Below are 27811 nucleotides of genomic sequence, written 5' to 3' on the forward strand. Positions count from 1 at the left end.
GGCTCAGTCTTTGGTCTGATTCAAGATCTCATGGTTGAGGGATCTTGGAGGAGTGTTCTAGAGAGGCCACATCCTCTTGAAATTCTGTGGTGATTGTTCAGAAGTCCCTTGAGGAGGTGCCTGAAGGAACACCTACCTGGTCTTCTTGATTCAACCACTAATGGCCTTGGGAGTTCCTTTTGCCTTCATCTGACCGGTGGAGGTTTGGAGTGGCCAGCACAGATAAACTGGAAATCAGCAGTGTCTGACTGCATTTCTCGTTCACACTGTCCTGAGAGCCAGTCTATAGCTAGCTAGCGTCGTTGAAGCTAGAGGTGGGACTCTATCTCCTTGAGCCGTGGGAGCCTTAGCTGCCTGACACTGGGAGGTGATCAGGAAGAAAATCTCTGGAGTTTGGCCCACCCTTGGGTAGATGGACTCAAGCAGGATGGGGTGCTGGGCAGGCTGTGGAGTCAGGCATCCCTCCCTACTTGATGGTCTCTGGGCAAACTGACTTTTCTAAGCCCCCACCACGCTGCCTGTATGGGGAACAGAAGATCCGGCTTGGAGTTGTGGGGACACGTGTTCATCTGCTTGTTCGATGCTGGAACCACATGTAATTTAAGCCCAAACCTTCTTGGTCTTTTTTCTGATTTTAAATATTTCAAGACCTCAGTAATCAAATCAGTGGGGCAACCTCATTTGGCAAAATGGGGGGATCGAGGCCAGAAAACAATGGCCAATTTGGTCTCTCCCCCAGGCCGGAGCCTGATTGGCTAGAGCTTCCTGTAGAGGTGGCCAAGCCACTGAGGGGCTAGGCAGTGCCTGGTGCTCCTGCTGGACTTGTCCTGTTGTCCTTAAAATGGCCTCCCCCAGCTGAGGGTCAGAAATGACGCCCCAAGGCTCTTCATCTGTGTGCAGTGATTGTGGCAGGAACAGCGATGTCTAGAGCCCCGAGACAGGTCTTCCTAATGCATTATTCACTCTCAGTGCTGTTCAGGTCACACATACCCCCCACCTTCCTGCCTCAGTGCACTTGAGGGGCAGAAAGGCTTGGTGACACAGACGGACAAAAATACGGCCACCTACCGTTTACTTCCCTGGCAGATAGTCCAGTTTCACCATCTTTTATTGGATACAAAGTCATAAATTCTCTGATGCCCACCAGTCCTTTTAAATACATACACTCAGGTACATTCGGCAGAGGGCACCTATGGGTGACGTGGAGCAAAGTGCTGGGATGGTGATGCCTGGGGGGCGGGCAAAGAAGTGGGGCCAGGGAAGGCCCCCTGGGGGCTGGAGGTACAGGCACCACTTCAGAAACAAAACCAAAAAACGCTCTCCGCCTCCGCCTGCTGTGCTTGGGGTCGGGGGAGCTCTGCTCACGGTTCAGGCCCATCGCAGCCTGGCCGTGCAGGGAAGGCAGGCCTGGGGGCCACTCGTGGAGGGCCCCACTAGCAGTGCCCACTAGAGCCAAGCCTTCTGGTGCCAGTCACGAGGCAAGCCAAGGTCGCCTCAGGCCTCTGCACTTGAATGCAGGACCCTGCCGGGGCAGAACTGAGGCTTGGACTCATGGTGGGGAAGCCTGCCTGATTGTCAGGGCAGTCTTGGGACTGGCTGGGGTCCCGGGGTGTTGGGGAAGGAATAGGAGCTGGTTGCCTTAGTTGGCCCTGGTATTCCGGTCTTCACCCAATCCTAAACCTTATCCTCAGGCAGAAGCTGCAGATGAATACACTTGTCCAGGAATAAATACATACACACAACACACAGCAGTATATACAGAAATGCAGGCCTGGAACAAGGCTGGGTGAGAAAGCATGACCACCAGGGTTAAAGAGAGAAGTGCCAGGCCCCTGGGGAAGGAACCAATAGGCTGGACAGATGGCATCAATTTGAGTTAACTCCTCTGGGCAGGTAAGCCCTGTCCCCACTCACCATTTCTGCTGTCCACCAGGAATTGGGTCTTTGGCACCAGTAATCACTCTGGGAAGGTCTTCAGCCTAGCGCCTTAAAGGGATTAGGGCCTGGGCAGCTTCTCCCCACCCCCATAGCCCAAAGGACCAGGGAAACAGGTAGGGGCCCAAAGGCAAAGGATGGAGCCAAATCTTGGAGCAGCAGGCTTAGGGAGGGAGGTGGCTTTTTGTTTTTGCAGCATTTCTTGAGGGGCTCGCTCAAACCACTCTCACAGGACCAGGAAATCCTGGGCTGCCTTGGTCCTTAGGTGGTTTCTTGGCCAGTGGAAAGCCACAATTCTGGGCAGCACCCTTCCTCTCTCCCAGGGGTCAGGTACATACAGCACCACCTTTGTTCCCTGCTAGTGCCACGGGGAGGCAGCCCAAAGCCTGACAAAGCGCTCAAGCTGAGTGGCAAGCCTCTGTGTTGCTGGGTCCAGGCCACGTGGCAGGGACAGGTGTAGGGACACCCGAATGCTGGAGCCTGTGGGATCTCTACCAAGTGCCTGGGAGCCCTGGAGCATGTCCTGCCTCGATTTCCTAGCTCTGATGTTCCTCCCCCTTTGCACCTTACTAGGTGTGATAGGTGTGAGATATGGAGGATTCTCCTTTGAGTGAGTGAAGGATCGGTGCTCCAGGAGTGGCCAGACCCTCCATCCCTGTTGCCTGTCCTCAGCCGTGCTCTGTGGTTGCCAAAGTGACCAAATGGAGCATCTCTGCAAACAGGCTCCCCGTACAGCAGCAGGGCTCATCCCCGAGAGTCAAAAAAATAGCTTCAAGCCAGGGGACGAGGGCCCAGCACCCTGCCACTTAGCATGCATGAAGTCCAACGTGCATGAGTCTGTGAGCCCCAGAGCAGCTGTGCGGCGGGACACGCTATGACCCATCGTTCCTGTTGGCAGGGCCAGGGGCTAATGAACCATACAGAACCATAGGTTCTGTACCCCCATCACACTCAGCTGGGAGATACAAGGTGGGGACTTGCTAGCCAAACTTCCTCCTAGCGGAGCTGGGGGATGGGAATGGGGTGGCCTATTTACTTTTCTGCCCCCAATGCTGGTGGTGCTCAGGGCTGTTGCACGAATGAATGAATGGGTAAATGAACCAACTCCTAGAATCAATCCTTTCAGCACTGCCTTGCTCCCACTCTAGCTCCCCGCCCGTGCACCCCGACCTCCTTTTCCAGGACTGATGCCAGACATTCCAGAGGGCACCCACCCGGGGAGACATTACCCAAAGTCTTGTATTCAGGGATGGAAGCTTCATGGGGCAGAAAAAATCCCTCAGTAAGGCAGGCTCTGGCCAAGCAGGGCATCCCTTTGTGCTTTGTCCAGGAGATGGGGAGAGCAGCACCTCTGGTCCTAGGGTCTCGAGCAGAAGCTACAGGGGGTACAATTGGCAAGGCAAAACAGATGCAACCAGGGCACCCCCATAGCCCTTCACAAGCCCCTGGAGGACAGAAACGTTGTGCTTCCTGCAACTCCTGGAGACGGGGCCAGGCAGGTGGGAGACAGTGTGGCCAGCTGCTCTGGAATCGGGGGTGCCACACGGCCAAGGCTTCGTGCAGGACTGGACAGCGAGTTGCCAATATGACAGACACCCTTGGTATTTGGGGGTCTTCCAAGGGCAGGGCAGAATAAGCCATGGGAGGAAAAATCAACAGGAGCAGGGACGGAGCTGGGTGTGGAGCCGGGGGAGCTGGATACTGAGGCTGTGGGGTCCCAGATCTGCAGGGCTCCGTACAGGGTAACCCGGCCGGGGCTGGGTCCTGATGTCCAAGCTAGGCTGTAGCAGAGAGGTCCCTGGAAAGGGCTGAGAAACTAGAGAAGCCCAGGCCCCAGCCAGGACCGGCAGCCTAATGGTTAGGGCAGAGCTGGCTCCTGTATGGGAAAGAAGGAAACCCTAAGATGGATTGAGGTTAATGTTTGAAAGAACTTCCCAAGTGAATGTTAGCAGAACCCAAGGCCTCTCCACCACTAGGGGAGTTCTGAGAGGAGAACTGGGGAGACCTGAGTCTTTGGAGCCTTAGTGTCAGAACCTGGTCTTACCAGAACTGTGCAAGAGTCAATAAAAACAACCCCCATTTGCATTCTGTGGTTTCCAAGCCAAGTGGCTCTGGCTCGGGCCCCAGCACTCCAGCAGAGCCCATAGCCCATGGGGCCCGTGAAGACTGTGGAGGGAGGCAAGTCTGATGAGGCTGCTCTTCCTCGTCCTTGGCTCCATGGGTCTGGTTCCCTACCAAGGCCATGTCTTCAAGCAAGCTAGCCAGACAAGGAAACAAACCAAAATTCCCTCCTCCTGGCTTCCTCCGGGCCCCAGCACAGAAGGCAGCCCAGTGACTCCCTCCCACCCACAGCAGTGGGGACCCAGAGGCCATTTTGTTCCTGCCCAAGCACCAGAAAAACATTTCTTGAGGACAGGAGCTGCTGCTCAGTGCTGCTAAGGTTTCCCAGAGCTAGGGCCTTACCCCTCCAGAGGCTCGGGATTGGAGGAAGGTATAGAAACATGCACCTTTTAGCTCTGGTGTGTCATGAGGGTATGCGATGGCTGGGAGGAAAGGTCTTGTTTCTACAGCAGTAAAAACTAAGTTTTCTCTACTTGGCAATTTCCCCCCTTTGGGAGTGGTGGTTTCAATATCCTGGGGAAAAATTCTAGATGAATGTTTTGCCATTCCAAGCCCATTCCCACTACCTCGCTGTTCCCCTGCTCCCCACTTTTGGGTGTCCAGATTCCCAGAGCCATAGGCCTATCTGTGTTATCCCTGGGGAATGTGGACACGGAGCCTAGGAAGGATGTCTGAAGGGCATGCCCCACAGAGAGCTGGAACAGGGCAGGACGAGGAAAGGAGCCCTCCTTGCCAAGTCTGAGCTGCTTTGGGGAGCCCACTCTGGCTAGGGCCCAGTGGAGCCCCCTGACCGAAAGAAAGGGGGGGGGGCTGCCCCAATAGCCTGAGCAACCAAGGAGCCACTCCGTGGTTAACTGCAGGTCCTGAGGGCAATGACACCAGGTGCTGGTGGTGACTCAGCTCCTTGCTGGCTGTGCCCAGAAGGATGCCCCAGTTGGGAGGTGGAGCAGGGGTCGGAGGGCAGCTTCTGTCCAAGCCCCTGCCCTGAAGAGGCAGTGCCCAGGGTCAGGCCTGTTGCTCCACGGTCCCAGGAGAAGAACAGGAAACTCAACCCTTCCCTGGAAGCCAGGGATAACACCAGGCCTCCAAAGGTCTAGTCCAATCAGGGTCCCTCTGGAGGTCCAAAGAGAGTGCCCTAGTGTGGGGCTGGCAGAGGCCCTGCCGCCCCCGACCCGGGTTAGCAGCCACCGTCCACCTTGATGTGCAGGATCTTAGAGAAGCCGGGCCTCCGTCGTAGGGCCTGTAGACCAAACCCTGGGTTAGTTCCCCTCAGGGTCAGGCAAGTGGGGCCCCCCCATTACATGCCTAGGTGAGCAACCCCAGCCTAGGGATGCCACCTCAGGTCTTGCGGGGCCCAAGAGCCAACTCCTCACCTGAAGTTTTGTCACCATGTCCTCAAACAGCTTCTGGGCCTCAGGACTGCTGGGTTCTTTGAAATAATCGGCAATCCCTATCTGGACCACAATGGACTTGAGGTTCCGGCAAATGCCTGAGAAAAGGTGAGCAGTAAGGTGGTGGCTCACGTTTCACCTGGGCAATGGGACTGCTGCCTCTCCTATCAGTACTTAATGAACCCAGAACCCTACAGAGAGACAGTCACGTGCCAGGCACTGGGCACTACATAGAGGAAAGCAGGCCCATGGCACCCAGAGGGTCAACCAGGCAGGGGGTTGGTGAGAGGCATGGAGGGCAAGGTCATACAGCAGAGGCTGTGGTGGACTCTGGGAGGATGAGTGGGCAACAGTCAATCATGCAGAGGCTCTAGGAGCATCCCTGGCAGAGGGGACAGTTGTACCATGGCCTGGCCATCTGGAAATGAATTCAAGGACAGAGCGGCTAGGGTGAGGCTGATGGGTCTTCTCTGGAGCATGGAGGGGAGGCAGGCAGCAAACAAGTTGGGAATGGAGGGCTTAAGGGACTAGAAGGAGGAGGAAGGAAGGGACTTAAGGAGGAGGAAGAAAGTCAGGAGGCTGAGGGTTCTGGAAGTCATGCTTATGGAGGCTGAGCAGTTAGTCCTGGAGGTCAGTCCAGGGCTGGGCCATGAGGCTGACTGGGAAGGAGGAACAGGGTCTTGGAAATAGTGAGATAATCAAGAAATCTTCAGGGCTCAGGACTTGGGTGTGACCAGGACCTCAGGAAAGGGGGCATGCCCCAGTAGCCTGAGCAACCAACGAGCCACCTGGTGGTAACTGTGGGTCCTGAGGGCGGTGACACCAGGTGTTGGCGGTTACTCAGCTCCTTGCCGGCTGCGCCAGCAGAAGGATGTCCCAGTGGAGGCATGGAGCAGGGGTCAGAAAGCAGCTTCTGTCCAAGCCCCTGCCCTGAGGTAGGGTGAGCTGCCCGAGCTGGGCGCCAGTGTCCTCAGTGAAGGTGGAGTAGGTGGCTGAGGGCAGTGGGATCAGAGGACACATGTGCAGTCTGCAGTAGCATGGAGAGAGGGGTCTTCATGCTGAGAATGGGCCTGGCGGGGCTCACACACATGATCTCATCTGACCACCCACCCATTCCAGAATGTCTGCTTAGAAGACGGAGATACAGAACCTAGAAAAGCAGAATAACTTGCCCAGTGACACAGCTGATAAGCAGCAGAACCAGAATGGAGACCTAGATCAGTCCAGCTCCAGAACCTGTATTCCTAACCTGTCTGTCCTGCTCCTGCCCTTGGCCAGAGCCCCACGTGGAACAGGTGGCAGGCTACAGCTCATGTCTCCCGTGGGGGCTGATCACAGGGCAATAAATGTCTGTGGCACTGAACCATTTGGACCAGATGCTAGCAGGCCTCGCACGCCACACTGGCCTTGAGAGACAGGGGTGGCAAGGCCAAGATTAGCAGCCTCATTGGTCTGTCCCCCGCCCCCGTGCTGGCGCTTGCTGACAAGGAGCAACAGGGACCTGGGTATGCTACCTGCTGACCAGGCATGGCGAGAAAGGACAGCAGGCCCCCGCCCCCCGCGTTCCCATCGCTCACTGTTGAAATGCAGCAGGGCCTTGGGGGTGACAGGGGTGGCCGTGAGCACCAACATCTCCAGTCCCTTCAGGCCTTCCCGGCAGACCTCAGCGGCCACCTCCTGGGTGATCTCTGACACATGGTCCAGCTCCAGGACCTGCAGCCGCATGCAGTTTCTTGCTAGGGAGAGGAGGAGGAGGGGAGGTCCTGCTGACGAACTCCCCAGGTCGCCTCCAGCCAGCCCAGTGCCTCCATGCTCCTGCCACCACCCGGGCGGCAGCCCCAAGCCCCTCCGGGACGTCGGTGTCGCACCCATGCCTGCTTCCCATCACCCTCCACCCGAGTCCCGAGGCAAGACTCACCAAGTGACGCCAGGCCCTGTACCCCACAGCCAGCACCCCCAACCCCCAGGGCCCGAAGGTGCGGCCAACAGCGACCAATCATCTGCAGGCAGCGGTTACTGAAGCGCGTGGGCTGCTGGCTGGAGAATGGGGCAGAGAGAGGGCTGTCAAGGAAGCTTCTGGTTGCACAGCACCCCGAGGCTGCTCCTCTTTCATGCCTCTCCCACCCCCACCTGCAGCTCGGGCTAGGGCCCCACAACCACCCAGCTGCTCAAGTTAGAAACCTGGGATCATCCCTGACCCTTCCTCACCCCTGCAGAGACCTACAGAATCTGAGTCCTGAAAAACTATTCAATGCACCATTCGCACCACCACACACATTCGTCGGGGTTCATCTAGTCTCTGTGCCAGTTCACCTAGCCACACTGCTGACAGCGAGCCCCTCGCTCCTATGTTCTCTCACTCAGTCATTCAACAAATGGGCCTCAAGTGTCTACTAGAGCGGAGCACAACTGAGCTGGGCCCTGGGGACACAGCGGTGACAATACAGAGATGGTCCCTGCCCTCAAGGAGTGGAGCAGGGAGGGGGTACAGAGAACATAACCAGCCTGGTGTGATCCTGTCTTTAAGATCAGAAATACTAAAAGGCTTCCCGAGCACTTCCTAGGTAAAATGCAAAAACCTACCCCCCTGAAGCAAAATCTTCCTAACCTTGCCCCCACCTTCCTCTCCACAATCACTGCTCCGCCCAGCCCGCCACACACAGCGAACCCGCCGTTTCCCTGAACACCTCCTTCCTCGGCATTGGCCCAGATGGCGGGCTCCCTGGTGTCTGCTACACACTTGGTACCAGGGATATGGAAACGAACATTCACAGCCCGGCCCTGAGAGCTGTGAGTACGGTGGAGACTCAGAGAGAGAAAGATGACAGCAAAACAAACTCCAGCAGGTGTCCAGCCCAGGCCCCTGACCGGAATGGGGGCCGGGGAACAGGGACAGATTCTTCCAGGTGGCTAGGAAGGACATGAGACGCCCCAGGAGGAGCTGTCATGCAGAGAGAGGGCTTGGAGGACCAAGTGCAGGGACAAGGAAGCCTGGTTTGAGGAACGCCAAGTCGAGTGAATGACCTGGATTCTCTAACGACCACCTCCTTTGTGGATGCTACATCGACCTTCCTCAAAGGCCTTCTGTGTGCCAACCAAACATGGCTATTTCTAGCTAGCGCTGACTGAACAGCGACATACAGGCTGAAGAGATACAGCTCATCTGAGCCAGCTACAGTCCCACTAAGGCTAAAAGATCTCTAATGTCACTTTCACTTTGCACTTGAGAAACTGAGGCATGCCTGGATTGCCCTATATCACAAGGCCAGTGAGCCGGGACATCACCCCAGGTCTGATTTTGAAGACCCGTTCCTAACAGGTAAACACACAGACTGATGAACGTCAATCTGTCCCCTCAAGCATCTTCTGGAATGGCCCAGATAGGCTCAGTCCTCAGCTAGCCCAAGCCCAGGCTCAACCCCAGCCCCACCAAACCCCTGCTGGGGCTCACCAAGGGTGAAGTGGCGCCACCTGGAGGGAGACAATCTCTCTGCAACCTGCGCCCAAGGCCCAAATGACCTCATGGCCCACGGGGTCTGTGGCGCTCCTGTTGAAAAGACAGAGCTGGGACCGCCCACTCTGGTGGCAGCTGCTCCCTTCCGTTGGAGCAGAGAACTCTTGGGTCCCCTTGCTTTAGAGCCCTGGGGGAAGGGTATGTAGACCGCAGGGACCCCTTTGGCCCCCCGTGGAGAGGTTGTGAACTACCTGTAGGTGACGGCCTGCAGGGCACGGCAGTAGCAGCTGGCCAGCCAGAGGGAGCGGTCGGTGAGAATGTTGGGACAGTGTGAGATGCGCAGAATCAGCAGGTTCCCCCCTGCAGCCTTCAACAGGGACTCCAGCCCTGCTTCCAGGCAGCCCCTGTGGATGGCCAAGAGCTCAGGGCACTGCTTGGGGCCATTCCCTGCCCCAGGAATCCTCCCCTGAGGAACTCCAGGTGTGCCCGCAGTAACCCTCCCACACACACCCACCCTCCCTGGCCTCACCGGGTGCTTCGAGCATACTCTTCCTTGCTCTCCTTCTTGCCCCGCTGCCGGGGCTTCAAGTTCTGCAGCGTCAGGGAGTGGGCCTGGGTGCACCACTGAGCCAGCATGGCCAGGAACTGCGGGGAGAGAGGGATTGCCTGGTGATGGAGGGGCCTGAGCTTGGTTGGGCTGGAGGGAGACCAGCCCCAAGACAGGAAGCCCCCGCAGAGCATCTGGGGGAGCCAGGCTAAAGCTGGGGTGTTGAAAGGGATGCAAGGGCCAGACCTCAAGGGCCCCAGTTCTGCAGGGAGAAAGGCGGGTTCGCAGCAAGGCCGGCGGGTGAAGACAGGCACCTTGGAACAGACGCGGGCATTCTCGAGCAGCACCCGGGTCCAGACCGCAGGGTGGCGAGCCACGAAGCGCCAGTCCCGGCAGACCTCAGCAGCGTGCAGCAGCGTGCGTGTGTCCAGGTAGGTGAAGATGCAGAACAGGGCAGCTCGCATCTTGAGGATCTCTGGGCTGATGACCTCGTTGGAGCGGGAGGGGCTGCCCCTCTCAGCCCGCCGACCCCGCCCACTGCCTCCCTCAGGGCGGGCTGCACATACCAGAGGGTCAAAGGTCAGTGTGGAGGGTCAAAGGCCAATGGGGGTGTTGTGGTGGGGAGGTGGGGTGGGGTGGGAACTAAGGAAGGAACAGGCAGGGGAGACCCCTGCTGGGGGACCAGTGACTTGGGAAGGACAAGGGGCCTCTGCTTCCCCCTCCTCTGCACACCCCATCTCTAATTATACACATTAGAAAAAGGTGACCCCTCCTCAAGTAAACTGTTTTTTAAAGATCATACATCAGCATATTGTCCAAATTCACCCCCTAGATGAAGCAGCTGAGTCAAGTCTAGGAAAGGCAAGGGTTTAGAGAGTGAGGGTGCAGAGAGATAGAAACCCGGCCTCTGTGAACAGAAGGCCAGGGCGAGCCTGCCCAGAACAGTTACTCAAGAGCAGCCATGCACCTGATCTGAGCCCTCTAACCTCCTGACCCTGACCCACCCACACATGCACATGGCCTTGTGCATATATGGGGGGGGGGGCTCTCCCTGCTGTTTCAGGGACTTCAGATTGCAGTGAACACTCAGCTACTGTCCTGTAAATGTCAATGAGCCCATCATGTGAATGGACCCCCTGAGACATGGCATCCTTGTACAGTCCCCAACATGAACACCCCTGTGAGGCAGCACTGCTCTGTCTTAGGAGTTCCTTGCCCCGGCTCCCAGGACACTTGTAGGAGAGTTTGTCATCCTCACTGTGGGAAGTCTGGGACAATGGGAAAACACGTGCAGGAGCCCAAGAGATCTACTGCCCCAGCCCCGTGTCCCCTGAGAGGGCCCAGCACCCAGGAAAGCTTGGCCTCTCTGGCCTACCCTTCCAGGACTCACCTGAGAGCCGGCAGCTGCTCAGTGGCCCAGCCAGAGCAGGCCCAGGGCGGGTGACCTCTGAGGGGCCCTCAGCCTCTGACTCGGTGGTTCTCGAGCCCACGTCTGAGACATCACCCTCCTCCCCCTCCGTGCTGTGTCGGCGGGGTCTGCGCTGCCAGTTCTGGATGGCCTGACGCCGCAGGCCTGAGCTGCGAGGGGCCTGGGTGCGCTCCGAGCCACCGTTGGCAGCCTGGGCCCGTGTGCCCAAGCCCCCAGGGCCACTGTCCTCGGGGGCCCCCTCTTCTGGCCGGGGTAGCTCCAGACTGTCACTGTCATAGCAGCCTGAGCTCTGGGACGCAGCGGGGACACGGCTGGAGGCCCTGGGGTGGGGTGGACCAGACGGTGAGGAGTGAGGGGCACCAGGTCAGCCCCAACTCCCCATGCCACCCCTACCGAGGGCAAACCCCCTGCCCTACTTTCCAAGAGCCCCCTTCCAAGAGTGTGGAGAGGCAGACAAAGGTGACCCAAGGAATGTGGGGAAAGGAGAAGGAGCCAAGGCCCCAGATGGGCCAGCCAACCAGGGGGCCAGTGGATCTTTCTGGGGTGAGGGTGGGTTGTGCGGGATGGGCCAGGCCCGAGGCTTACCCTGTGCTGGGAGAGGAGCCATGCCTCGACACGGCGTATGTGCTAGGCATGGCTGGGCCTGCGTGGTGTTCTCGCTGTGGGCCCCCGAGCAGGAGGGAAAGGCAGAGGGGCAGGGACAGAGGAGGCAAGATGATGAGGAGCAGGAGAAATAGGGCATAAGATGGAGAGAAGAGAGGAGGGAGAGGAGAGAGAAGGAAAAAAGTTGGGAAAGATGGACAAAAAGACAGACAGACAGCCCAGAAAGGCAGGCTCACCAACCCCCTCCCCACACCCAGCCAGTACCCCAGACCCTGGCTTGTGGCTCCTGGGCTCTCATTTGGGCAGAGATGGGCCCCTGAAAACGAAAGCGGTTGGATCACAGCCTCAGGGGCCGGCCCTTCCGCCCAGTCAGCGGGGCACCCCTGTTCCCTGAGCTTGCAGGGAAGAGCCAAAGAAGGGAAGCACAGACGATAACGGGGAACACCAGGCCAGGCGGTGCACATGGTGGCACTGGAGGGGGCAAGGGTGCAAGTGGAGCAGGGACGGCAGGTGGACACTCACCATTCTGCCGGGGCCCCGGGGACCAGGCCCAGCGCCCCCTCCTCCCCCTCCGCGACCCAGGCTGGCACTCGGTGTGCTCCCACAGCTGCTGCTGATGACCTGCAGCTGCCGCTCGGCGCGGTCGGCACGCTCCAGAAGCTCCTCGATGAACTGCTGCAGCCGCAGCTTGGCACTGGCCTCCCTCGCCGCCGTCTCCTTCAGGAACTGGTCGATCTGCACCACCTCCCTGGGCCGGAGCAGTCTCTCACCCAGGTGCCTCGGTCCCTGCCTGCCCACCCGCCCTCCAGATGAGACCCCGAGTGGGAGGGAGACACACACTCACGTGGCTGCACGCAGCACGGGCCCCATGCTACCACACACCCAGAAATGCAACCCATAGGCCCCGAGTCCCACGCTCACACCCCACTGACCCAGCCCCAACGCTCCTGCCACACTTCCCTCATCCCTACAGAAACGCTCTGACATTCACAGTCACACCCAGAGCCACCTCCTCCTTCCGGAAACACTCAGAGGCACAGGGCCACACACAGTTCCGTACGTGTGCTCATGTACTGTTCACTTGCAGGCGTACACGCCGTCTGAGACAGGCACAGTCCCGCTCACACAACCCAACACACACACACACACACACACACACACACTTTCAGAAACATTCTCAGATGCAGAAGCCTCTGGGAAGTACACACAACACCCTTCAGAGTCACTTGAGCATTTACTCCCAAATGTATTCACATTCAACACCGTCTAGGTGTCAGGCACTGTTCTAGGTATTTAGGGGCACAGCAGTGGACAGACCTGAGAAAAGCTCTTGCTCCCACAGAGCTTACTTGTATCACAACGGGGGTAGATAAATAACATCTGTATATTTCTTCCTACATTTAAGGACTGCAGAAATAAGAAGCAAGCAAAGAACACCGAGAAGGAGCAGAAAAAAGGAGAGTGTTCTGGAAGCCAAGTGAACAAAGCATTTCAGGTTGTGTTTCATTTCATTTCATTTGTTTCATGTGTTTCATTTGTGTTGAATGCTGCTGACAGGCTGAGGTGAGGAATGGGACTTGGCGACCTGAAGGTAGTTGGTGACGTGGAGGACAGTGGTGATGGTGGACATCTATCTGACAGAGTGGATTCAAGAGAGAAAGTGGAGAAAGAAATTGGAGATAAGGAGTATAACCTTTCAAGGAGTCTGGAAGGGGAGAAAAGGGGCAGCAGCGCAAGGGGGCAGGGGGGTTATGGTGGATAGGAGAAACAACCTCCTGTTTGGCTGCTTTGAGGAATGATATAGCTGACAAGGAAAATCTGATGATAGCAAAGGGAGAGGGCAGAACTGTGCCACATCTTTGAGTCGGCAAAAGGTTAGAGGATCTGGTGCCACAGTGCAGGGTCTGGCCTTGGCTAGAGTCATGGAGAAGGAATAAAACGAGTTGTCATAGGCAGGCACACGGGTGTACTTGCACGTCCTCACAGTCCCAAACACACACCATCATGACGCTTTTGGCTCCACACACACTACCATCACGTGCTCGTAGCCACAGATGCCACAGGACCAAGCCACGGCCACCCAGGCACATGCAGAGCCACACTCGGGCCCACTCACGGTGGTGGCAGCAGCAGTGACACACACGGTCACCAAGTCAGGAACATTCACGGGCACACCCGCCCACAGGGCCCCCCGCAGGCCACTCACTGCTGCTTGCGGCTCAGCTCCTGTTCCTTGTGCACCAGGTCCTGCTTGAGCGAGGCCAGAAGCTCCACACTCACGTCCACCTGGCGCGAGAGCTCGGACGCGCGTTCCTCCAGCTCCTCCTTCTCGCGCCCCAGCCGCGCGCTCTCCTGCCGTGCCGTCTCCAGCTCGGCCGCCTTGCGCTCCAGCTCGGCCTGCAGCCGACCCACCTGGCCAGCGATCTTCTGCTCCACCTCCTCGCTCAGCCGCTCCAGCCGCCGGTCCACCTCCAGCTTCTCCAGCGCGCGGATCTTGAGGCGCGCCAGGCCCTCCTCGTAAGCCACATCAGCTGGCGAGGGGGACGCGGGCGAGGCGGAGGCGGGCCCCGGGCCCGGCCCGGGCGGCGGCGTCGAACACGCGGAGGAGGCCACGGACTTGCGCGCGAACAGCTCCCCCAGCGGGATCTCGATCTCGCGCAGCGCGTAGCGTGCGGCGGCGGCGGGCACGAGGCCCGGCTCGGCCAGCTCCTCGCACGGCAGGCTGGCGGGCACCAGGTCGCCCGCGAAGTGGGCGAGGGGCGCGTGGTGGTGGTGGTGGTGCAGCAGGTGCGGCGCGGCGGGCGACGGCCCGGCCGCCTGCTCCTTGCCCTGGAAGGACGTGCTCTCGAAGACCTCGCGCCGGGCGCCGGGCACCGCCAGCAGGGCGGCGGGCTCGGGCGTCAGCGGGAAGCCGGAGGCGGCGGCGGCGGCGGCAGCGGCAGCGGCGGCGCCGTCGCAGATGCTGTTGGTCTTGGAGAGGATGTAGAGCGTCTCGTACGTGTGGCTGTACTCCAGGTGAGCACGCAGCGACGACAGGCTCCGGAAGCGCTTGTGCTCCCCGCAGCGGGGACAGCGGTACGGCAGGTCCAGCGAAGCCATGGCCCCGCCGCCCCCGTGGCGCCCGGGCTCCACCGCGGCCGCCCCGCCGGTCAGCCGGGTGCGCTCATGGGGGGCCGCGGGCGAGCCCCCCCGCGGGGTCGGGAAGGCTCAGGGCGCCCACAGCGAGGGGCAAGGAGGCTAGAAGAGAGGGAGTAAGCCGTAGGAGGATGGTCTCCCCCACACGTAAGGAAATTGCCCCAGGAAACACACGCACCCATAAAGGAGGGTATTCCAATGGCTTGGCCTCCTAGAGGAGGCCGCCTGCTCTAGTACAGCCCTGCAGGGGTGGGGGGTGTACATGCACGACAGTGAGAAAGAATGAAAATTCTTTGGCGGGGGGGGGGGGAAGGCATTCATTATACTTAAACACTTCCAACCTATATTCCAACTAGACATAACCCAGGTGCCCATCACCAGTAGAATGGATAAATTATGATACGTCCATAGTGGAATTTTATCCAGCAATAAGAAAAGGAAGCACTGGTACATGCAAGGACATGGGTGAACCCATCCCACATTATGCTGCATGAAAGAAGCCAGAGCAGAGGGCACACTGTAGGATTCCATACATACAGAGTTCAAGTCAGACTAAATTCATCATGATATAAGTCAGAATAGAGGTTACTCTCTGGAGACTAGAAACTGAGAAGGGACAGGAGGAAACATTGTGTGATGCTGAAAACGTTCTAGATCTTGATAGGAGTGGTGGTTATACATGTGAATACATATGTAATAATCAGGCTAAATGCTTAAGGCTGCTGCACTATATGTATTTGGCTGAATGTATCTTATATCTGGGGGGAAAAAAAAGTCCTTAAAGGAAGATGCTTATTTCCATGTCATGCAAACCAACCCATCATACAGGGTGGACTGTTGGTACCATGTTGCAGTGACCAAGTTGTCACCTCACCTGATGATACCTGTGTGCGTGTGTCACTGTTTATTCCTGTCCTCCTTCTGTACCCTCCCATCACTGCCACTCTTGGTGTGTAGGTCCTTTTTCAGAGTCTTTTGCTAGGTCGGTCTCCAGTAAGTGTCCTGCCCCTGCCCTTTGCTCCAAGGGCCACCTTATTTGTCTTCTTCAGGCTATTTCTAGCACAAGCCACCACCCTTCCTAACATCCTACCCCCAGTAACCCTGAACTCCCACTGCCTCTCGTCCCTCATCTCTGGCTTCTGGTCAGACCTCTTCTACCTCATGGAATCTCTACCCCACTCATCACTGCCCTCCTCTTCCTAACTGCCTGTGACTGGGCTTCAGCCACCCTCTGCTGACACTGTGCTCCTCTGGGTCACAGACCACACGTTTATCAATCCAGTTGTCATCAGGTATCTCCACCCACTTGGTCCCTTGGCTGACACTACTGGCCCCTCCATCCAGGCTGCCATGAAGCTGCCCATTTGGGTTCTCCAACCTCCTCTTCCTACTGCCTTCTGAATCTTCCTGATGAGAGGTCCACCTTCACACCCTCTTTGCATCTGCCCTCTTCCTGGCAGTTGGGTTTGCTCTCACACATTTACTCCCAGCTTTAAGCCACTGACTCTCAGCTCTGCATCTCCATCCTGACCTGCTCTCAAGTTCCCATCGCCTTCAGGGGTTTCCACGTAGGGGTATGGGTGACTGTTCCCTTTACTAGCCCAGCACCCAGTCCTCCTGGTAAAATCATTGTTCTTTGACCTTGGAGAACCATTCTTCCTTCCCCACTTTCTCTGTCCACATGCTTTGAGTGGGGGTGGATGGTCCAGCCCGGCTCCAGGGGTAAGAAAGTAATATGGACCTGGCCAAACAGAGTCCCAGGATGGGCAGAGATCACCAGGTTGAGTCCGGGGGTCATTCCTCCCTCCAGGACTTCTCTGGAACTACTAGGGGGAAAGCATCCTCTTTGGTCTCAGGTTTCTAAGCTGATGGGGAAGGCTAGAGCTGCAAGGGCTATCTTTGCTTCTTTGGGGAGGAACCTCCTGGGAACAAAGCCAATGCAGAGAAGCAGAATTGAAATGGAGAAAGAGATTTCTCACAGACACTGTTTGAAATCTGGTCTGTTCAGTTGGGTGAGCCAATCCTTTCCCTTCATTGCTTAAGCCATTTGGAGTCAGGTCTGTGGTACCTGCACTAGAAAGAAGTCCTAACTTAGAAACAAGAATGAGAAATGGGATTTTTTTTTTTTAAAGGAATAGACCCTAAGGAGGAATTAGCTGAACTAAGAGGGGAAGTAAGATAGTACCACTTCCCCCCTCAGAAGTTGGTGACCCCTGCCTGCTACCCAGCAGCAAAGCAGCCGATGAAACTCTCCCACTGTCTCTGGAGCTCAGGTGGTGTTCCTATCTGGAACTTTAGGGGACTTGTAAAAAATGTCACCCTGTTGGGGTTTGGCCCCTCCCTCAGCCTCAGTAAGGTCCAACAAGAATTGAGACACATGGCTGAAAGGGGCCCATCTGAAAGAAGAGGAAGAAAACACTGCTTCGCCTAGAGAGGCGCTTTCTGCCTGAGGCCAGTAATCCAATATAGCTGAGAGTCAGATAATTAAGAGTCAGTTCTCTGCTTCCAGTAAAGTCAGCTCAAGCAAGGACAGGGAGGCTGGAAACACAGAGAGACAAACCTGGGCCACGGCAGGCTCTTGACTCCTCAGGCCGTTCAAGAACCCCTCCTGCTATGCCACCATTGCTTTCATCAGAAACAGCCTTCCACTGGGATGCGGCTTGAGTGGGAAGGGGCAGATGGACTCTGCCTCCCACCCTAGAGGAAGGGTTTGCCTTGCCCTGCGGCAGAGGCCTCCCAAGAAGCAACAGAACCATGGGCTTCTGGGATGGGCAGAGCACCAAGGGCTGTTGCTAAGAGACAACCTCTTCTCCTCCCCCAACACCATCACCAGGGACTTGATTCAAGAATTACAACTTCCAATGAGGTCTCTAGTTTGGTTAATGGCTCTGGGGACAACTGAATGCAAATTGACTGAAAGTTTCCTAATGATTAAGGGGATTGTATTGCCAGCAAAACCCACAAATCTGGAAAACAAAGGCCAGGGATTACTCAGCTCCTAGTGTTCCCCATCCCTTACACTTGCGTCAGTGGGAGGTGAGCCCCCAAGGCCCCTTTTCTGCGTGGCACAGAACCTGAAGGACCAGGGAGGCTCTTGGAGATGGCAGAACCAAAGAAGCCGAGAACAGGTCCCGTCCTCCCCAACTGGTAGAGTATGTGGACCACGTATGGGTCTGTGACCACTGAGTGTTTTTCCTCATCTCCCCTCTTCAGCTGGGAGGATTTTGTGCTTTCAGCTGTCTGGTCTTTCCTCTATCATTGTCTGGCCCTCAACTGAAAGACCATGAGGGCCTAGCTCAGTACCTGCCAAAGAGACAGCCCACCACCAAGATCTTGAATTGGGGCTGGACCGCTAAGTGGATAAGAACTTGGAACATCTCCTTCTGGAGATGGGACAAGGGTATTTTAAGTTTTGTGAGGGATCCAAGTTGTATTACCACAAAGAGAAGAATTTTAAAAATTGTACAGATAGCAGGATCTGTGTAGATCTTGTTTAGAGAAGGGATGCAGGGGACACGTATTCTTTTTGCTGTTCAGCTCCAATCCCCCTTTGTGACTAGACCCCAGTGTTCCCTTGGAGAGCCATTCCCCCCACTGTGGGTTGGGCTATGACCTTAGCCTGTTTATCAGTCACATTTCCCACTCCAGGCCCATACAGCCACTATAGGACCTGTGCCTGCTGGGAGAATGTGGGCCTGGAGCTGCCCGTGGCCATTTCTGTCCTCCTTGGACAAGAACATAGAGACTCCTGGTGACCTCCCTTGGCCATCTAGATCCAGATGTGCCTGAAACTTCAGTCCAGGACTTGTCAATTGTGAGAGGCAGCAAATCCTTTTTGTAGCCTAAATCTTTTGACTCTGCTGCCAGTCACTGGTAATGAAACTGTAGACTGAAACCATGACCTCTGGCGTCAAAAAGCAAACCTTAGACTTCCCCTCCCCCACTCCCCAGGATCCATCCTTGTTTCCTCACTGTCCTCCCAGTCACACCACACACTGGCCATCCTGACCTTGCTCTCTGCTCACCATCAAGACCTATGGATTTTGGGGTGCCTGGGTGGCTCAGTGTTAAGGTTAAAGCCTCTGCCTTCGGCTCAGGTCATGATTCCAGGTCCTGGGATCAAGCCCCTTTGGGCTCTCTGCTCAGCGGGGAAGCTGCTTCCCGCACGCCCCCCCCCCCCCCCCGCCTACCTGTAATCTCTGTCTGTCAAATAAATAAACTCTTAAAACAAACAAACAAAACCTATGGGCTTTTTTTCTGTGGTGGTTCTCTTCTCCTGCTCTGTGCTCTTCCTCACACCCAGATTGCCAGCCCCGGCTTCAGCTCAGGGCTCTCCTCTGTCCCGTTAGGCACCAGACTCCTCTATCTACAGAGGACTCCTGCTCATGCCCAGCGTCTACCAAGTGCAGCCAAATTCAGCTTCTCTTTGGCCTTGCTGTACTCTTGCTAGTTTGAGAGTGAAAAGTGGTTTGGCTGTTTTACTTGCCTTTCTTTCTTTTTTTAAGATTTTTATTTATTTATTTGACAGACAGAGATCATGAGCAGGCACCTGCTGAGCAGAGAGCCCGAGGCGGGGCTCGATTCCAGGACCCCAGGATCATGACCTGAGCTGAAAGCAGAGGCTTTAACCCACTGAGCCACCCAGGCGCCCCTTTACTCGCCTTTCTCTGATTACTATAGCTGGATTTTTTTTCTTTTTTTTTTCACATTTAGCATTCCTTTTTATTTCTTTGGTGACTTTGCCTCTGCACTATTTTCCTCGTTTTTATACTGAACATTCATATTTTCTTATTGATATTCAAAGACTTTTTCTAATATTGATCCCTTGTCATTTATAAACCATAAATGGTTTTCTCCAGTGGGTCGACTGGCTTGTTTATGGTCTTTACTGATATAATAAAGCTGATAGTTTGCTTCAGTAAAAATCTTTAGGATTTCTGATTTTGTTTTCAAGTTTACTGAGTCCAGGCCTACCCAAAGACTATATAAACAGTTATATATGCTTTCTTTTTGTACTTTGTGATTACCTTTTTTTAAAAGTCTAGAACAATTTTTTAAATTAAGGGCGTTAAACAAATAACCATAATAGCATAAACTGACAGTGACTTGGTAGCATGCAAGCTGTATTGTTTCCTTTTATACAATGGAGTTGTAAAATCCAAAAATTTTTGGTATGCATTGTGGGACAAGGATTAAAGGAAAACATGGGTTTTTGTTATGGGCATTTCCACACATATTCAAAAATACAGTAAACTCCTATGTACCCAGCATCCGATTTCAACAGTGACCAACTTATGACAGTTCTTTCATCTGACACCTGCTCCCCTTCCTTACACTTCCCCCACCCTACCACTGGATAATTTTGAGCAAACCCAAGATTTTGTATTATTTTACTCAAGAAGTACTTTAGTACCTAGAAGACAAGGACTTAAAATTTCTTTTTTAAAAAAATACTTAGTCACTGTTCTAACATCACCATCATTTAGGTGTATTAAAACCAAAAAGTAGCCTCTAGAGGTAAATCCAGAAGATAGTTCTCTGAAAAGACCAACAAAATAGTCTCTGGCAAATCTATTCAAAGCGCAAAAAAAGAAAGAAAAAGAAAGAAAGAAAGAAAGAAAAAACAAATATATAACACTATGAATGAGAAAAGGGATAGAACCACTCACCGAGATTTTTTGTTTTTTTTTAAATTAGTAAAATGCGACCAGGTACAACTCTTGGCCCAAATTTTTGAAGATCTGGATGAAGTGTGTATTTTTCCAGGAAAATATAAATTACCAAAATTGACCAAAGAAGAAATAGAAAACCTGAATAAATTAGCAACTATAGATGAAATTGAAGAAGTTGGCAAAGTGACCACAGATGTTAGAAATAGAATTCAGTGATCTCAGGGTCCTGGGACTGAGCCCCTCATTGGGCTCTCTGCTCAGTGTGGAGCCTGCTTCCCCCTCTCCCTCTCTGCCTGCCTCTCTGCCTACTTGGGATCTCTGTCTGTCAAATAAATAAATAAAATCTTTAAAAAAAAAAAAAAAGAAAGAAAGAAATAGAATTCAGCACACTCACACACACACCTGCTTAGGAACAGGGTTATTCCATAATGTCCGGTCAGCCTGGTATCAAGGCACCCATGTGTACCCGACCATCCCAAGTGCTGGTCCCTTCTGTGGGGGCCCTTTCGGACATCAGAACCAACCAGTCTCCCCTTTCCCCTCCCCATATACTTTTGAAGCATCCTCTTCCTGCACAATACCCTGCTAGCCAGTCCCCAAGAAAGGGGAAAGTCTGGGGGTGCAAGCTGTGTGTGGCTGTGCAGGGTAGAAGGGACTTCTCAGGTCCAGGTGGCTCTTCACTGAGGCCAGCCTGCACCACGGTTTCCCTCCACAGGTCAGAGCAGAGGAATGGCTATGAATCATTCTTAGAAATATTTTTGCCTAGATGTGTACACTTCCTCAGCGTGAGTATAAGCTTTGCCCAAATGCCAACAAGAAGATGATGGAGGGAGGGGGAGGCAAAAGAAGAAGAAGAAGAAAAATAGAAATGTTGCCTGTTCAAATTTGATCACAGTCCTGTATTATTAGTATCATGACATAACAGTTGGCGATTTCCTTTGCATTCTCGTCTCCCCATATCAGCAACCCCTGCAGCCCTAAGACCTGCCTCCTTTTTCAGCCAGGACCTGCCTCCTCACCATCCGCAGGACCTCTTCTGCTCCCTACCCCACTTCTGAAATGCCTATCTCAAGTCTCCTTTCTTCTAAACCCAGCTGAAGGTTTTCATTGGGTGGAAGGATTAGGATTCTCCAGCCTGAACCAAAGGCATTGACTTTTTTTGGGGGGGGGTGGGTAAAGTTTTCAGGTATGTGAGTCTCATCTCCTCAAACAAGGCCAACCATCTTGAGATGGGTGTCTTCCCTGGCTCCTGTCTACTGTCACATGATCATGGTCTCTGCCAGAAACACAGAGAATCCTACATTTTCACGGCTTCCACTACCAAATAGGCCCTGGGAATTCCTGCAGTGGACCTCCACATTTTTATCTGTTTGGCAAGCCTTCTTCACCTTCTGATGATAGAACAGCTCATTCCTTCTTCGTTAAGCTGCCCCTCCCCATTCCCTGTGGTTCTGACAGGGCTGCGTGACCTAGGCCTGACCCATCATGGTGCCCCACCTCTCTGGCCACAGTGAATGACCCCAGAACAGCCACATTCCTCAAGCTGAGCCAACAGAGTCCTTCCCTGGGAATAGAAGTGAAAAACTGAGGAGTCTTCTGTTCTCTGAGATCACTGGCTAGTGAACATGAAGCGGTCTATGGCCTTGTGTAACCTCTGCCTACCACATGGAGGAAGTCCATGTACGGTGGGGGGAAAAGTATGGCAACAGAGTGAAGCTGAACCAAGAGCCAGGAAGAATCCTCATCACATTTTGGGAGAACCTAGCTACGGTCATGCCCCAAGCCCACTCATCCCCCTTCTTTCCAGTTATTTGAGTTGGTACATATCCGTTTTTGCATAAAGTAATTTGAATGGTTATTTCTGTCCCTTGTGACCAAAAGTCCTAACATTCTCACAAATTGATATTTCTAGCCTAGAATTCTCCCTGGGCTTTATTAAAACATGAATTAATTCATGTTTCATTTATTGAGCCCCTCCTCTGTGCCATGAATGTATCAGGTACAGTGGAGAGTACAGCCCACAGGGGGTCAAGATCAGGAAGAAGTTGAAACTGTTGGCCAAGGCAGCAGGAGCACAATGAGAAGGATGGTTATGGGAGCAGCATAGGAAGGAGAGTCAAGAAGGCTTAGTGACAGAATAATTGTGGCTGGTATTAAAGGGAGGAGTAAAGGATCAATCTCAGCTTGGGGTTTTGAGCATCTAGGTAGATGGCGCTGCGGTTCAGTTTGCAGGGAAAGTGAAGCAAGGCACATTTGGGGGAGAGATTGGTTTGGTTGTAGATTTCACAAGTTTGAGGTTCCAGTGGGCCCTGGAAGTAGAGATAGCGTATAGTATGCAATGTGGAGCCAAAAATACAGTTTTCGCACCTTACGCGTAAAAGTGAATGAGTAGGATCGGGGAGAGGGTGCGGAGAGAGGGGAGCAGGGGAGAAGTGGATCCTCAGAGAGGTGGAGGAGGGAGAAGAACCGAGAAGATCCTAAGAACCGGCAGAAGCAATGGGAATTCTGGTGGGAAACCTTTGGGAAGAGAGGATGTCAAGGAGGGAAGCAGTGGGCAGTAGTGTAGACAACAGTGTAAACCGCAAGTGGGATGACACAAGCCAGAGCAGAGGCGCAAAGGGTCCACTGGGGACTCCAGGGAGCCCCGCTTTCATGAACCCGGTTGATGGGGTTGAAGGGAGAGTGAGATAGAGACAGTGAGTGGATACAGGAACCTCAACTGTGAAGGGGGAAGAAGCAGCGTGGGAGATTCCAAACAGAGCTTTTAAGAGGAGAGACACCTGAACATATTTAAATGCTTCTTAGCTAACTCTCATCTATACCATCACTTGTGGTATCCTGAGGCACACATAACCCAAAGCCTTAGACCTGACATTTATAGCAGTTTTTTGTTTGTTTGTTTGTTTTTTAATTTTTAAGTGCACCTTACAAGCAGCCTGCACAGAGGGAGAGGATGAAAAGGATGATATGTTAATGTCGGGGGCTCAGAGCTTACGATGGCTAATAACAAACTCACAATAGCACCATGTTCACCTTCAAGCCTGCTTCTTTCTCCTGTTTCCCTGTCTTGACCAACGTCTTCATTATCTACTCTTCACCTTGGATACAACCGGCAAAGCATCTCTGAATTCTCAAAGTCCTCCTCAGACCTCATCAATCACCAGTTTTTGTAATACTACCTTCTAAATACTTGACTCTCTTTCCTCTAGCCCCTGCCCCAGACCATAACCATCCCCTTCTATCTGATCCATTGATACCGTTGCTAACTGTACTCCTAATTCCACCAGCTTTCAATTCTCATGTTTTCTGCAAATACAGATCCAGTCATGTCACTCTCCTTCTCAAATAAGTCTCTGAGCGCAGGCCATTTTCTGGGAGGTAAAGTCCACCACACTTTGACTGCCCTCAAGGTGGGCCAGGACACGACCGCCACTCAGCCTTGCCAGCCTAGCGTTTGCATCCGCTTCCCATGTGCAACCTTAATGAGCCTTGTGGGCCTTAGCTCACTGAGAAGTGCCAAGAGCTGTCACACCCTTAAGTCTTGGCTCGTGCTAGTCCCTCTTCCTGGGACTCCCTTCTCCACATGGGGAATTCTGCAGGCCCAGCTCAAATGCTGCCTGTTCAGAAAGCCTTCCTCAAATCCCTCCTTCGGCTCAAAGCACATCCGAGTGTGAATCACCCCTTACTGTAGATCTTCACACATGGCAACAGGTGTCACATGCTGGATGGTCATAGACCTGTTTGCACATCAGATCCCACCCCATGCACACACTGGCGGGCAAGGACAATGCAAATGATTCACCCTCACACCTTCCTCCCACACAGCAGACATCAGTGTATCATTCTTAGAGGACTAACACTGAATAATGGATGTGCTGATGGATTTCATATAGCTGAAGTGATTTCTGCCCCTCATTATGAAACGGGATGAATCTGGTTATAATTAAGTCAATCCAAGAATCACCTGGAATAACAAGTACTTCCCTGTCTCTTACTTCCCACCCACTGAGGAGTAAGGACCTGCTGTCTTCTTCTTTTTTTTTTTTAAAGATTTTATTTATTTATTTGACAGAGAGAGATCACAAGTAGGCAGAGAGGCAGGCAGAGAGAGAGAGGAGGAAGCAGGCTCCCCGCTGAGCAGAGAGCCCAAGGACCTGCTGTCTTCTTGACTCTGTCACTCTACCAGAGTTCCAAGGTTTAGGGCTTCTCTGCTTCTTTCTAGTTTATCCACCCAACAAAAAGATGTCAAACAGGGGCTCCTGGGTGGCTCAGTTGGTTAAACATCCAATTTGATTTGGGCTCAAGTCAGGATCTTAGGGTCATGAGACTAAGCCCCTCCATGGGCTCCATTCGGTGGGGAGTCTGCTTGAGATTCTCTCCCTCTCCTTCTGCCGCTCCCCCTGCTTGTGCACGTGTGCACTCTCCCTCACAAATAAATAAATAAAATCTTAAAAAAAAAAAAAAAAGACATCAAACACAGGGGCCATGACCGCCACTGGAGGCACAAAGATGAATAAGACAGTCATGCCCCCAAGATGCTTACAGTCTAATAATTTGAACAGTGAATATTTACCTACTAATTACTTTGCTCAGATACCATGCTTCTCATTTAATCCTCAAGACACTGCGGCCCACAGGTGGTACTGTGTCTACTTTAGGAGGAAAGTGAGGCTCAGAGTGCCAAATTACTTGCCCAAGGCCAGGAAGTGACTGGAACAGACTGTGGTTTGATGGCCCCCAGGAACCATGCCTCCCAGGATTCTTCCCCTTATGTGGTCCCCTCCCATACTGATGCAGAGCTTGGCCATGTGACTTCCTTTGGCCAATGGGACATTAGCAAGCCTGATGCAGGCTGAGGCTTGATAAGCTGTTGTCCCAGCGGGCTTATCCTCTTAGAATACTTCCATTTGGGATCCAGCTGCCGTATTAAAAAACAGGCTAAATTACTGACCAAGTAGACGTCCCAGGTAGAGAGGCCCTGGAGGATGAAAGGCCATCTTGATGTTCCTTTCCAGCCAGTCCCTCAACTGAATGCTGCTGAGAGGTGCCATGAGAGACCACAGCCATGGCCACAGTCCTGGCCAACCCACAGACTATGAAGAATAACAAATCACTCTTGTCTTAAGTCCCTAAATTCTGGGGTGGTTTGTTACACACCAGGGAATGAGTGATAGGCTAGGATTTGAACCAAGTACTACCTGACTGACTTCAAAACCCATGCTCTTAGTCTTAATATATGTTTCTTCTGATTGCGAGGAGAATGTCACACCAGCTCTACAATATTCATTAGCCGGCCCATAGTAGGGCTCAATAAATATTTGTTGAATGACTAAATAAAGGGAGTGGTGGGCTTCCAGAGAGGCAGGGAAGTCCAGGGAACTCAAAGGCAGGATGGCAGTTACCTTTCAACAACCATCACCCCCTTCCAGCTATAAATATTCCCAAACGAGATATAGGCTAGGCATCCCTAAATCTAGAAACAAGTGTGTGGCTATAGCCAAACTTCCTCTTGGTCTCTTTCTCTTTTAAATTCAGATCAGGCAAATGGGATAAGTTAGCAGAGTTGGGTTTTTCTTGGTCATGCTCCCTGGCTCCCGTCTCCCCCTCTGGCCTCTCCTCTACCTCTCACTTGGCCTTCTGGGCCCAAGAGCTCTTTCTCCCTCTTTCCATAAAAATTGGCATGCAGGAAAGGAGCAGAGAAGGTAGAACTTACAGAAACGGGGAAGGAAGATTTGGATGTTAATAGATGGCGTTAGAGGCCAAAGAAACGAAGCTCTAAGCTCAGTGGTTTCTGGAGACATCTGCCAGCAGGTGGAGGAGGTGTTCTGAGGATGGGGAGGCAGCTGGAAGTGTCCCTGTGGATGGAGAATAAAGGCATGCCCCCTGACTCTCCAAAGCCCTCCAAATCCCCCAAGAAGGACAGGGTTCTGGCTCTCCACACCTGGGTTGGGGTCACCACAGGTTACCTCCCAGAGCAGTCTAGTGAAGACCCACAGGGGTCAATGCATCCAGTCCCCTGCTTCCCCGCAGCCCTGACACTGCCTTTTCTGTTCTAAGCTCCTCTTCACTCTTGTGCTCCTGCAAGCGAGCACACACCTCCCAAGGTCACACACACATGGCTCGAGCACCTGGATCCCACACCCATAAAACCATCTGGGCCCCTCCTCACTGCACATCCGACCTAAGGAGAGAGCAGGCCCCACTCCTACCCACAGGCACGCCGTGGCACGCGCACACAGGCGCCGTGTCACACACTCACATGCAAAGCAATGCAGTGAGGAGCACACAGCCAGATCGCCGTGGACAGTCACCAACGGAGGCACTGGGCTGCAAGGAGAGAGAAACATGCGTGCACACACACGCACACCTCCGGATCGTCCAGACCATCACACGTGCACACCGGCACGCACACAGACACCCAAAGCCTCCCACCCTCAGACTCCCGCACAGGTGCCCAGCCAGGCCTCAACACCACGCCCCTCCCCCACCCCTCTCCAGACGCAGGTGGAGAGGGCTGGGTTTGAGGGCGCTCGCCTTCCTGCTCCCTCCCTCTGGCCGGGCTCTCCATGGTCCAGAGTCCCACCGGAGCCCAACCCCACCCCCCAACCTGGCTCGGGGAGCGACTGGCTAGAAGGGGGGATGGGAAGCCTGGTCTCAAAACGTTCTGATTTTAATTCCTTAAATTAACCCCTTCCTTGCCTCTGGCCTGGCCTGCCCAGAATCCCTCCCGGTCCGGCAGCCTCGCGGGCCTCCCGAGAGCTGTGGGGGAGAAGGAAGAGGAGGAGGAGGCAGAGGCTGGGGTCCTCCCTGCCTTCTCTCTCCAGGAGCGGTCCCGCAGCGCGCCCAAGACTCGCCCTTACCTCCTCCACCCCGCGGCGAGGCCAGGCCCCGCGGCCCTCGGCTGGGGGTGCACAAGCAGTCCCCGCGTGCCGTGTCCAGATGCTGGGCCGCCCTGGGGCCTCGGATCTCGTTCCCCTCCGCAGCCTCGGGTGGCCGCCGCGGCTTGCGCCCCCGCCTCCCTCTCGGGGCGGGGGCGGCCGAGCCTCCCAGCCAGTCGCAGCGGGAGGGGCACACAAACCGGGTGGGGGAAGGATGGAGGAGGAGGAGGAGGGAGGAGGAGGGGGCTCGCGGCCGGAGGAAAGGAAGAGAAGGGGGAGGGAGGCAGCTAGGAGGTGGGGCGGAGCCGGCCCCTCCTTCGGGGCGGGCTCTCCTGCGAGCTGGGGAGCGGCAGATGCAGCCAGAAGCGGCTGCGCCGGGACCCCACGTTTTCCGCTGAAGGTGGCTTCGATGGGGGAGGGGTCCGCGGCGCCGCCCTGGGGGTGCTGGGGCCGTTGGACCGCGCTTCTCCTGGGGTCTGGGTCTTCCAGACTCCCGGCACCGCCCAGTGACCTCTCCCTGCCCCAGGCACCTCTACTGCCCACCTTTAATTCAGACCTCTCCGCCTTAGCCCGACCACCCTGGCTGGGCCTGCTACCACGCAGGGCAGATCCCGGGGGAGGGGGAGGGGGTTCTGTGGGTCAGGAA

The 27811-nt window shown here is 54.4% G+C and overlaps 1 protein-coding gene across 3 annotated transcripts; it reads right to left on the bottom strand.

Annotated features, from left to right (window-relative positions):
- Positions 1–1070: 1070 nt before the first annotated feature.
- Positions 1071–27455, bottom strand: FBXO41 (F-box protein 41). Of its 3 annotated transcripts, XM_045079009.1 has the most exons (15): positions 27148–27455; positions 26547–26614; positions 26001–26142; positions 13687–14717; positions 12003–12228; positions 11463–11536; positions 10839–11197; positions 9763–10004; positions 9431–9546; positions 9153–9305; positions 8899–8994; positions 7366–7484; positions 7025–7183; positions 5430–5545; positions 1071–5296 (listed from the first exon to the last, which is right to left on the bottom strand). In XM_045079009.1, exons 4-15 carry the CDS (start codon positions 14577–14579, stop codon positions 5234–5236), a joined length of 2616 nt encoding a protein of 871 aa, XP_044934944.1. In that variant the 5' UTR covers positions 14580–14717; positions 26001–26142; positions 26547–26614; positions 27148–27455; the 3' UTR covers positions 1071–5233. The 3 variants fall into 3 exon arrangements, with proteins under 3 accessions (XP_044934944.1, XP_044934943.1, XP_044934945.1); XM_045079008.1 differs by lacking the exon at positions 26547–26614; XM_045079010.1 differs by lacking the exons at positions 26001–26142; positions 26547–26614.
- Positions 27456–27811: the final 356 nt, after the last annotated feature.

This window comes from Mustela putorius, unplaced genomic scaffold (assembly GCF_011764305.1).
Source record: "Mustela putorius furo isolate JIRA1106 unplaced genomic scaffold, ASM1176430v1.1 tig00000281_pilon_pilon_pilon, whole genome shotgun sequence".
NCBI classification, from domain to species: Eukaryota; Metazoa; Chordata; class Mammalia; order Carnivora; family Mustelidae; genus Mustela; species Mustela putorius.